At 47.7% G+C, this 12,518-nt stretch overlaps 1 protein-coding gene across 1 annotated transcript in view; it reads right to left on the bottom strand.

The window, feature by feature from the left end:
* Positions 1-12,518, bottom strand: part of BAG4 (BCL2 associated athanogene 4) — a 19,227-nt gene that overhangs the window by 3,317 nt on the left and 3,392 nt on the right. The window contains exons 3-4 of the mRNA XM_018566650.1: positions 11,354-11,599; positions 4,187-4,366 (exon numbers count right to left, since the gene is read on the bottom strand). Of these exons, the coding sequence (XP_018422152.1) occupies positions 4,187-4,366; positions 11,354-11,599 (426 nt within the window). The remainder of the gene's footprint in view (positions 1-4,186; positions 4,367-11,353; positions 11,600-12,518) is intronic.

Below are 12,518 nucleotides of genomic sequence, written 5' to 3' on the forward strand. Positions count from 1 at the left end.
GGGAAGAGTCTTGTTCATTCAAGAATGTGACCCTCCCTAATAATCCAGATCAAACAGAGCGTACTGTATCTATTGCCAGATAAATGTCCCAACAAACGCTTGCGTCAGCCGTACACATAAACAAAGATGACTCCTTGAGTAACATCATCACACTCTTTGTCATGTTCTGAAAACAGGCGGGAGCCATTGTAGGAGGGGCAGCAGTGTTATTCCCATCAGAAGTGTTGGGTCAGACACTTGGGACAGCTAAGGTCAGACACTTGGGACAGCTAAGGTCAGACACTTGGGACAGCTAAGGTCAGACACTTGGGACAGCTAAGGTCAGACACTTGGGACAGCTAAGGTCAGACACTTGGGACAGCTAAGGTCAGACACTTGGGACAGCTAAGGTCAGACACTAGGGACAGCTAAGATATTGCCAGATAAATGTCCCAACAAACGCTTGCGTCAGCCGTACACATAAACAAAGATGACTCCTTGAGTAACATCATCACACTCTTTGTCATGTTCTGAAAACAGGCGGGAGCCATTGTAGGAGGGGCAGCAGTGTTATTCCCATCAGAAGTGTTGGGTCAGACACTTGGGACAGCTAAGGTCAGACACTTGGGACAGCTAAGGTCAGACACTTGGGACAGCTAAGGTCAGACACTAGGGACAGCTAAGGTCAGACACTAGGGACAGCTAAGCGAATAATAGAACATGACTTTCTGCAGAAGGATCATCTGATTTTTAAGGACCACTGCACAACCCCTGATGCATGCTGGTAATCCATCTCCGGGCAAACCAAAAAAAAAACTTCCCTTGCAGTGGGCCTGCCCCTGCACGGCAAGGGTTAAGAGCTTTAGGGGGAGAAGAGTGAAGTATTTTTACTTACCTGATCCCCGCTTCCCCGGCGATCAGCACTCACCCTTCTTCCCTCCGGCTGTGGACTGACCCTTGGCATCCTCAAAGGTCTATAGAGCCAGCATTAAGGTGCCCACACACCTTGCGATTATCGTACGATAATCGCAGGAAATCCCGCGATCGTACGATAATCGTAAGGTGTGTGGAAGCCGTGCGACCGCTTCTACTGTACGGTCGCACGACTTTTATCTTAAGAAAATGTTTGAAAACCCGCCGAGAATCGTACAATTGTCGGCGGGTGTGTGGCATGCTCGCAAGATAAATGCCGAACGGGCCGGTGTGCGCAAATGCACACTGCCCATTCAGCATTGCGGTCATCGGGAGCCTGACCCTCGGCGCGGCGGGCTTGCGATTATCGAAAGTACGATTTGCCTGTCCAAGATGGGCAGATCGTACTTTTTTAAATTACCTTACAACCATCGCAAGACAAATGTCTTGCAGTGTACAACAGCAAATACTGTACAACCGATCTACATTGCTCATGCGCAAATGAAAATACGTGCGGTCGATTACCGCAATTCGTCCAGGTGCTTTTCTTTTGAACCGTGAGATAATCGGGGCAGGATGGGGTCGCCGTACGGCAATCGTAAGACAGTTTGATCATCAAACTAAAAGTTTTGTCCGATAATCATAAGGTGTATGGCCACCTTATGACTGCTGGCATGAAGGGGAGAAGAGTTTGCAGGGACCGGTCTAGCAGCACGGAGGAAGCAAATGGGAGAGGGGAACAAGTATGTAAAACAGCCTTTTCCTGTCCTCTAGCTATAAAGCCCGTGACACACTGCATGCAAAGCCATGCAGAGCAAAGCTGTCAGACACAGCGCTTCGCATGCAGTGTGTGAGCGGAGCGCGGCCAGATGAAAAACTGCATCTTAAGCCAATCGGCTCACGCGTAACAACCCAATGGACGCGCGGGTTTATATGTGCGAGCCGATTGGCTCAAGATGACATTTTGCATCTCGGCGCGTCAACTATGAGCGCTCTCGCAAGCTGACGTGCCGGAGTAAAAAAAAAAAAAGACATGACACAATGCACGAGAAGGTCTGCGCACCACCGCTCCACTCTGCTTCACGTGTAGTGTGTCACAGCCTTAAATGGGCACCCAACTGTTGCAGTGCGACCGGTGGGGCTGTGTGTGGTTACTTAGGTGCCAGTGTAGTTTTCTGGTTTGTCCGGAGCCGGGCTTTAATCTTTTACAACCATCTGGCACTGTAGGCTGCTTTACAGACACTGGGAGTTTCATAAATGTGGTGTATCCGAGCCAACATTTTCATCTAGGAATGCTGGCTCGAGATAGTAAAGATGGCGATGGCCTTCTGGAGAGAAAGGAAGAAGATGGCATACAATAGGAAGAATACGCTAAAGAAGGCCCAGTCGATACAAAAACAGAAAAGTGCATGCTTGATCACCAAAACACCACACTCTGGCCAGGCACGCGTCCCTGTGTAGGGTGTACGTGCATGCTTGAGCGTGCTTCAAGGTGCGTGCGTCTGGCATCCGCTTGTCATGTACTCGATGCCACATACTATTTTAAAGCCATTCTACTCCTACCCTCCTTGCTGAGAGTTTGTAAGCTGTACCTGTCTTGGCCCGACTGGGGCACAAGTGATTTTGGCTCGGCTTCCCCCTTCTGAATTACTTCTGCTTGCTCTCATAATGCGGACATTGGCTTTATTCCTGGACTAGGCTTCTGCTTGCTTAGTTTGTACTACGTTGCCCACACAATACTAACCCATAGCTCCATCCTGCTTGTCTGTCCTTGTTCCCGGGGTGCCTGCCTGACTCTGCACCAGTTGCTGCTGCCTGTGGTATCAGTTGGTTCTGTCATCTCCAGTTGCCTGCACCTTCTTGTGTGACAACCACTGGCCTGAGCACAGAGGCTGCAGCTCCGGCACTCCTCTGTCGCCCCCGTGTGTCACCTCATTTGATTGGTAATATCCAAAAAAGCAAACGACTCACCGCTCCTATTCCACGAGACTCTAGATCAGGGGTGTCCATAATTTTTGTGTTGAGATCTACTTTTCAAATGGCGAGCTACATGAGATCTACCAATGAAAAAAAAAACTTCCCTTGCTCACTCTCCAGGCTGTCCTTTCTCTCCTGGCTGTCTTTCCTCGCTCTCTCTCTCCTGGCTATCATTCCTCATTTTCTCTCTTGGCTGTCTCTCCTCGCTCATCCTCCTGGCTGTCTCTCCTTGCTCATCCTCCTGGCTGTCTCTCCTCGCTCTCTCTCCTCGCTCATCCTCCTGGCTGTCTCTCCTTGCTCATCCTCCTGGCTGTCTCTCCTTGCTCATCCTCCTGGCTGTCTCTCCTTGCTCATCCTCCTGGCTGTCCTTTCTCTCCTGGCTGTCTCTCCTTGCTCATCCTCCTGGCTGTCATTTCTCTCCTGGCTGTCTTCCCTCGCTCTCTCCCTCTCCCCTGGCTGTCTTTCCTCGCTCTCTCTCTCTCCTGGCTGTCTCTCATTGCTGTCTCTCCTGGCTGTCTCTCATTGCTGTCTCTCCTGGCTGTCTCTCCTTGCTCATCCTCCTGGCTGTCATTTCCCTCCTGGCTGTCTTTCCTCGCTCTCTCTCCCTCCCCTGGCTGTCTCTCCTTGCTCTCTCTCCTGGTTGTCTCTCCTTGCCCTCTCTCCTGGTTGTCTCTCCTTGCTCTCTCCCCTGGCTGTCTCTCCTTGCTCTCTCCCCTGGCTGTCTCTCCTGGCTCACCTTGCTGTATTTTTCAGACAGCGCAGTGCAACAGGCTGAGTAAACTAATATTCTTTGATGTAATACATAGCACTTCAACCTCCAGTATCCACCAGGGAGGTGTCAGGGAGCTTGGCTCAGCAGACTCAGGCTAATAGGTAATCATGTGTGCACAGCTAAATAAATATACCAGAATGGAATAAAGGGGCCGCCATTCACACCCTTCGTCATCTACCAGCATCAGCTTTGAGAGCTGCTGGTAGATCACCATCTACCTAATGGGCACCCCTGCTCTAGATCAATACAGACATCGGGTGCAGGCTGCAGTGTGCTCCCACCTGTCAAACAATATCTCTCCAATCAGCCATTGGATTGATTGGAGAGATATTACCTGCTTTGATCGGGTTAGAGAGGCTACTCTCACCACTTGAACTTCGGCACGTGACATCTGCACCGAGATTCAGAAGACAGCTTCTTAAACATTGATATGGGATCGCCGGCTGACTGGCACGGCATAATGAGATGAGTAGTTCTTCAACAGCTGAATGTAAACATCTGCCCAAGGAGATACTCAGAAGCTTCCTGAACATCATGGCCGCTTACCTTCACATCATACACTGCTGGCTGTACCTCTCCTCCCGTCCACGATGGCCTGCCACCCGCCATATAATGGCCGCTGCTCGGGTTGGGCGGAGGAGGGGGTGGTGCTGTGTGCCACTGGTATGGGTTGTGGGCTCCATACATGTTCCAGTTTTCATTCTGCGGGCTCTGCTGAGGCACCCCCTGGAAAAGATGAGGTCGTTATGTCAAATGTCGTATTCACCAATGCAATATAAAATGGCATAAGAAGAATTATTCAGGGCTGCCAATATGTCCATGTTCATTACAATCAAGTACAAGGTGAGCTCTGCCCAGTCTTGCATGCATCCTCCCTGCCACCCTGCCAATACAAGGAGCCAGGCCTGGCCATTGCCACTTAAGTTGTTCATAGAACCTGAGCTGCTAGTTAGGACAACACCAGTGCTAACCAGACCAGACTTCCAAGGAATGAAATTAAAAATGACACAGCGAATGCTGCATCTGTCAGCGCTGGGAAAGCAGTTTTTGTTTTTTCTGATGAACTCAAAAACAGTTTTATTATCTGATCAGCCAGTAGATCGGTTATCTTTCTTTGACAGGGTGACAACACTGTTTTTTCTACAGTAAAAAAATCACACAGCAGCGTTGTCACCCTGTGAACAGGGTAGTCCCAGCTTAACTTTAACACCCATTCACACCAAATCAGTTTTTTTTAACGGAGGGTAACCCAAAAACGAATTGGTGTGAATGGGACCAAATCACACTGCTCCGTTCCATTGCGCTGAAAAAGAAAAGTGGAACATGCGCTACTTTTTTTTCTTTCAGCGCAACGTTAAGGATAGCAGCGGTGTGAACTAGCCCCATTCACCCACATTCATTTTTCGGTGCCCTTGCCTTAGCATCAGTTGAAAAACAGATCGCAGTGCACTGTATAGGAAGGAAATGAGAAGGTCCAATCCAAGTCAACGGACCCTTCACTGACTTGCAATCACCTTTCGGTTTTGGTGGTTTGAATAGGCTCTTAGTGTCAAGAAAATTAAAGCATAACTCTAGCTAATTACTTTTTAAAGCGCACCTAACCCATTGAATGCTTCCCCTCTAGTGATGTGATATCCCCGGCTTTATCCAGCTTGGTTGGCTGAGCCGGGATAACATAACTACTACACATGCACACGGGAGGTCATTCATCCTGGCGTGCCCAGAATGTACACTGAGCTGTGCATGTGTAGCTCAAGTGTACTCTACCAGGCCTCATGCACAAGGGCAGAAGAAAATGCTGCTGTTGGAGGAATTTTTACCCCTGAACCTGGCTCTATGTGCAACCAATCAGCTTTTAGCTTTCATTTTCAAACAAACTGAAGAAGAAGCTAGAAGCTGATTGGTAGAACATCTCTCCTGCAACAAAAATCCTTCCTGCTTGTAAGTTTCAAATTCAGCCAATATTCTGCTTGAAGCGGCTGCTACAACAGGAGTGTCTTGTTTTCTGTTGGAAAAAAAGGTTTAACCCTTTTGCTGCCAGAGCACGTTATCGACATTAGGAAAGCACCAAAATTTTGCCCGAAAATGGTACTATGGGTAGAATGTCAATAGTAACAAAATGGCCGAAAATGCGGTGCATCCCTAGCTTCTCTCCGCTGGGCACCGGTCTGTGTCCCGTTTAATCCATATAAAAAATCGGCTCTATGTCCCGTCCGATCCCCAGTGCCTCTGCCGACACAGGCGGGGAAGAGTAGCGGGGATCAGAGGAGACATGGAGCTGATCCAGCTGCCAGCGCCCAGCAGAGATGCTATCAGGAGGCCTAGCAGGGTGGTGCAGGAGGAGAGCTTGGCCTCTTGTGACAAATGGAGCACTCAGGATGGAGAGCGGATAACAAACACTCAGTTCATTACTGATCGCTGAGTGCTTGTAAATAACTGAGGACATAATAAACTTACTGTATCCCCAGTTATGAATGAACAGGAAGTGCTATACATCATTTCCTGTACATTCATGATTGTTGACATAGTAATTGATACTAATAATATTTCCCCAAAGCCCCCAACAGTAAAAGTTAAAAAAAAAAAAATTATTAAATAATCTGAAACATTTTTAAAAAAACATTTAAAAAAAAAAAGTTTAATTTCGGTTTTGGTCTAAAAATTTTATTTCGGTCCACATTATAGCCCTGAAAATGACTTAAAACCCCTATAACCCCCCCGTTGACTAAAAATCACATCAGCATACAACTCTGCATGCCGGTATGAAATCATCTTACATACGTCAGCTAAACAAACATATTTGTATTTTACTTACAATTATTGTTTTTCCACTTCCTGGTCCTCCTGGGCATTAGTGATATCATGTGCCCAAGCGTGGAAGGTGACATCAGCAGAGAATTGCTGGGAAATCTCATCTGTAATCTCACCAGATCTCAGGGAAAGGCATTTTCCTCCCCTGAGATGATGTGCATGGTCATATGTCCCATACACATGTGCCAGAGTTCCAGGAAGTAAAGGGATGAGCTAGCAAGCTGCCCTTAGTAAAAATGGCAGCTGTGAGAAGAATGGGGAGGAAAAGAAAAGTAAGGTGTGCAAAGAATACAAATCTGGCAGTTATCTAGAAGATGTGGAGTCGGTGACAATACAAGTCTGGTACCGCCAGCACACAGGTGCTCCCTGGTTTGAGCAGATTGGTGATTCCAATATAAGGTAAGCCTGGGATACCTTGCTTTTAGCCACATACCTTTGACAAAGCGAAACACGTCAGGTGTGAGGTGGCTCCTACCTGTGCGGTGACCTGCGATGCAGACTGCAATCTGGGAGTTGGACGGATACGGCCATTTACTTTGTTATAAATGGACATTGAGCCAGCTTCCCAGCCAATCAAGTAGTCGGGTGGCGAGTAATGACCCGCCACCTAGCTTCCTGATTGCCCGGGAAGCTGGCTCCATGTTCCCCCTAGGGCACTGACGGTCAAAGGAAATCTTCCTCTGACCGGAAGTTCTGGTATCGGAGCATTCGGGCAAGTACAAGTACTCACCCAAATACAGTTCTCGGTATCGGCACATCCCTAATGTATATACCATGATACAACCTACAGCTCTATATGGACAAGCCATTTATCTACTCCAGAATTCATGTATTGAAAAACCATATACAGATACAGCTTTCACCAGTCGCATTATAGAATATATACACTGAGTGGCCAGATTATTATGACCACCCCATCAGTGCTTCATTGGGCCACGAGATGACTCCACGAGATGACTTAGTTGGGCCGCCTCGTGACCCCAGGTCCAGTCTTTAAACACAACGCCAGGCAGATTGCACGTTTACCTGCTGCAATACCGCCGCGGGCGATCACGGTTGAAAACACTGCGCGGTGCATGTCGTGAAAATAGGTACATCTACCTTTTTTTTAGCGATTGCCACGCAGATGTAACCCCATACATGCGGATGCAACCGCTGTATGCAACCGCACACGATCGCACGTCCTGGGAATCCCCAAGTCTGCACCAACCCTGAAGGGTAAATTCACTTTCCCAAGTAATTTGGGAAAATGGAATTACCCGCACAAATCTCCCTCCCACTATACTCACCTTTTGGCAAACGGTCCTTCCCGTCCACCAGTACGGGTGTACTATCTGTACCTGTTCCATGTATTCTGAATTTCACTCGCAAATTGCAAGCACTCGTTTGTCAACGCAGTCACCTGACGGCACTGACCAATGAGAAGCGCTTCTTAGCTCTGCTAAATACGGTTTTGGGTAAAATTATTATTTTTTGTATCAGGACAAGTAGATTCGGCCCCCGCTTTAGTCCTTGGACAAGTAGTTTTTTCCAAAATGATTTTGGATAACATTTATAGTACTTCCCCGTTGTACAATGGTACAATATATCCGCCACAGGCTGACTTTCTTCCTCCCCTGGGGTGTTTTGAGGGGATTTTAATATATTGATGTGTTTACATGCAGCAGTGAAGTTTTGTTTCTTACAAATTTGAGGTTTATGTTGGTTACTTACTATAGACTGTCTTGTTTTTGCTATAATAAAATGCATTATAAATCTTACATACATGGTCTCAGATGTCTCAGAGAAAACTACCAGATACTAAGCCCTCGTTCACACCTGAACGTTTTGTAGCGCGTTCTACGCTCGACGAACGCTCTACAAAACGCTCAGAAATATAAATCCCATACCTTGGCGTATTTCCGCCCGTCCCTAACGCGCTACAAAACGGCCCACGCCTGAAAAGGTACATGTACTACTCTGGGCCGTTTTGTTGCGCGTTTCCATTGGGATACAGCCAAGTAGCCTTCGGAAACACGCGTTTGTCGCGCGACTTTTTTACCACGAATCGCGGTAAAAAACCTAGGTGTGAACGAGACCTTAAAGTGACATTAAACCCTCAGAGTTTAACATAAAACAGTACTGTAGTGTGCGCCTTACTGTAATCCATGGTAGTTTCCCTTCTCTTTTTCTGCTCTTCCTTTTAAATCCGTATCTCTTCTCATGCTTGGGGAGAACTTCCCTTTGCAGCAGACTGCCTTGTCTCAGGAATGGATACACGGTGTCTGTGTATACATTTCTATAGGTTTGTAACCTGAGCCAGCACTACAGGAAGAGGCACTCAGCTGCAAAGGGAAGTTCTCCCCAAGCATGAGAAGACATGAGGATTTAAAAGGAAGAGCAGCAAAGAGAAGGGAAACAACCATGGATTACAGTAAGGCGCACATTACAGTATTGGTTTATGTTAAAAAATCTGAGGGTCTAATGTCACTTTAAAATCATCCCACCTAGAGGGGTCCAACCTTTTTTTTTTTTGCACTGACCTAGAAGTATCCGTATGTAGATTGTCATCACTAAACATTTCTACAGATGACATTGTTGTCATGTTTAAAGATAAGGAAATAAAGAATGATATATTTCCTGAAAGCGCAGATCCTGTAGAATAAAACTGCGTTTAATCTGCATTTAAAATAACTTTCGTATTTTAATATCACTTTAACCTCCCTGGCGGTATTCCCGAGTGTAGCTCGGGGCTTTTCCATACCATAAGCGGTAATCCCAAAGCTACACTCGGGAATGCCGCAAAGCATTTACTTACCTGGTCCCTCGAGCCGCACTGTGTTCTGCAGCCGATGCCGACTTCCGTCCCTTGCGAGCTTACGCGTAGCAGGTGGGTGGAACCGGCGACATATTTAAAAAAAAAACGAAAAATGACATGAAAAAAAAAAAATCATACTGCCAGGGAGGTTAAGTAAATAAAGAGATCAGCCACGGCCCCCGACCTTTACCTGTTGAAGGTCAGTTCCGCCTTCCCTTGTAGAACGACCGCGGCGGATGAAGAGCCTCATGGAGTGGGTCTTGTAAAAAAAATGACTGTAGTGGTTCCGAGTACAGAAAATGTTTCTTTCCTTCCTCTATGATATACGCTCTGTGTACGAAGGTCACGGCTTTCCCTATTTTTATCTTCTAACGATAGGTAAAGGTTTCATTTTATAACTTTGCCGTATAAAAGGTGAACTCTGCACCCGTATAAAAGACACAGAGAATGTAAATCTGGATTCACCAAGTTCAGAAAGTTTCCACATCTGCTAAAATCAGCCGTACATCGGATGCCTTCGGTCAGCCGAAGTTCAGAAGGAGCTCGACCCGGCCGATCAAACATCTGGATCGACTGAGTCGAAGCTCTGGCAGCTCACTCGCTGTCGTTCGCCCCTATTCACATATATTCTCATAGGGGCCGAGCTGCAAGTGAGTGAATAGCAGAATGCCGCCGAGTGGCATTCAGCTCGGCTCATCTGCTCGGTACCTCTGAAGTAGCGAGCAGAATAGAAAGTAAAATGAATGAAAAAAAAAAAGTAAAACAGGAAAATGTTTTTAAAAAAATATATATATATTGGGGAAAAAAATAACGCACGCCGAGCCGACGAACCCGGCCGCATAATGAAGCATCTGTAAGATGCCGGCAAAATAAAAACAATTGGGCGGAGCTAGTGGTGACATCACTTCTAGCTCCCCCCCACTGTTTCCTAATGGCCACCACCTGCTAGAGTCTTATAGCAGGTCCCGGCCAATAAATAACTGGGTGGAGCCAGCCGTCCAGTTGTTATTGTTTGATGATAGATCAGCGTCCCCAGGTTATTTGGGGACCCTGATTTGTCATTACAACTGGGCGGAGCCAGCCGTGGGATAACAGCTGGCTTCGCCCAGCTAGAGCCGACCTTTCTCCCCGCTTCGCCTATCACTACGGCTCAGCCGATCCGTAGCATATGGGTTTGGTTCGGCTAAGCCACTTGGCCGCTGTACGTTATGTTATAGTTAATAGCCCCTATAGCAGCCCTTCGGTTCGAAGGAAGGGAAGGGCCTCTACTAAAAACCAATCAGGTGTGCTGCATGCAAATGTGCTGACAAGGAACAAGGTAACATTTAGAGATGAGCTCAGGTTCAGATCCCCATAAACACCTCCACCTGATCAGCTGCGTCCCAGGCATTCCAACACACCCCCCCAGCATGTAAACAAAGGGGTGGGATTCTTGCACTGACATCATTCGCCTAATATGGTCACATAGCCATATAAGGTGAATGTCATTTAAAAAGCATAGCCATGTAGCCATATAAGGTCAATTACATCACTGTCTCTTTGCTTACGCCAAGCTGTGGGTGGGGAATTCCCCGCCAGCAGCTGATTGGGTGGCACGGAAGGAGCTACCTTCTGGGTTGAGAAGGAGCGCCTTCCGGGTTGAGGAGGAGCCTAGGTTAGGACCACTTTTGGTCCCAACCTGAGCTTATCCCTATTTACAACAAGAGTAGAGGAAAGACCTGAGAATTCTCCTGCTGCTCCTTCACTGTCCAATCAGCAGACTGCATCACTAACTGTATCAGTCATCCACCTGGCTGCGCTGGGTGAACTGGGTGAACTGACTGAGCAAATGATTTGGCTGATGAAAATTCTCCCCGATATACATTTCATCTGGATTTAGACGCTCGCCTTGAGTTCCGCTTTAACTGCTTCTTAGATGGACACCCCAATACGGAACTCAGAAGCCGGCTGGTTGAGCACCTACAGAGCCGAGAGATATTTGTGCTTCCAATGACGATAATAGAACAAAGACCAAAACATGGGAGATGCATTCCAGGATTGTGTCCGGGATTTAATCATATCGCTCATCCCTACAGACAAACGTAGCAAAGGCGATCAATACTCACCGGAGGAGCGGGGTATTGTGGGTATTGAGGATGCTGCTGAGGGTAACCCCAGTGTTGGGGGGCTTGCGGTGCACCGCCTTGCTGCTTGTAAGGATCCACAGCGTATTGAGGCTGCGAGGGAGGCGGAGGAGGAGGCGGAGCCGGCTGATAATAGGGATTGGCTGGGTGAACGCCGGGGTAAGGGGAGTTCATTGTAGACTGACCGTAGGCTGGTCCATAGGAGCCATTGGCATAGTGCTCCATGCCCTGTGAAGGAAGACGGCAAATAATTCAACTCATCGGGTTTTAGGCTATAGTAAGATCAAAAACACCCGAGAAGACCCTCGATCCCCAAATACTGGAAAACCTCTGGTAGTGGAGTGGATACTGAAAGTGTATAAGACACATATAATGGAAGAGATCCCTATTCATAAACTGGCGGACTATAACAAAGCCAGGCCAAGCTGGCCACATTTAGGTCTTATGCACACGGGCCCCCCGGGGCTGTACAGTGTCAAAATCGGGCCAGGAGCTGTGTACAGCCGCCCATAGAAATCAATGGCTTTATGAGGACAGAGGTTCGGGGTTGCATGTGCACACGTTTAAACAAGCACCCGCTTACAGACGCATCCTGTAATTGAATTCTACTGGTATCTGTAGGCAGCATCCTTTGCACCCTGGGGCCCTACAGCTTCAAAAACGGGCCATGAGCTGTACACAGCCGCCCATAGAAACCAATGGCTGTATAAAGACGGCGGTTCGGGGTTGCACGTGCACATGTGTAAGCAAGCACCCTGGCGCCCGTAGGCAGCAACCATGGCTCTGGGGCCATACAGCCAGCATTCATGGCACCCTGGGGGCCATAAAGCGTCAGAATCGGGCCAGGAGCTGTGTACAGCTGCCCATAGAACTCAATGGTTGGATATAGACGGCGGTTTGCACGTGCACATGTGTAAGCAAGCACCCGCTTAAAGCTGCATCCTGTAATTGAATTCTACTGTTGTCTGTAAGTAGCATCCATGGCCCAATTTGTACACTGTGCAGCCTGAGCTGGCCATGTGCATGAGGCCTTTAAAAACTTTGCAACCCCCCGCTAGTCTTTTGGAGACAATCCCAGATCTTATTCTATAGCAAAAAATGTTATAATATGTTTTGTAGACATGAGAAGACCGCCAAGGCCCCCTTC

The sequence above is a fragment of the Nanorana parkeri genome, unplaced genomic scaffold, assembly GCF_000935625.1.
Source record: "Nanorana parkeri isolate BGI_ZX_2015 unplaced genomic scaffold, ASM93562v1 scaffold967, whole genome shotgun sequence".
Taxonomy (NCBI): Eukaryota; Metazoa; Chordata; class Amphibia; order Anura; family Dicroglossidae; genus Nanorana; species Nanorana parkeri.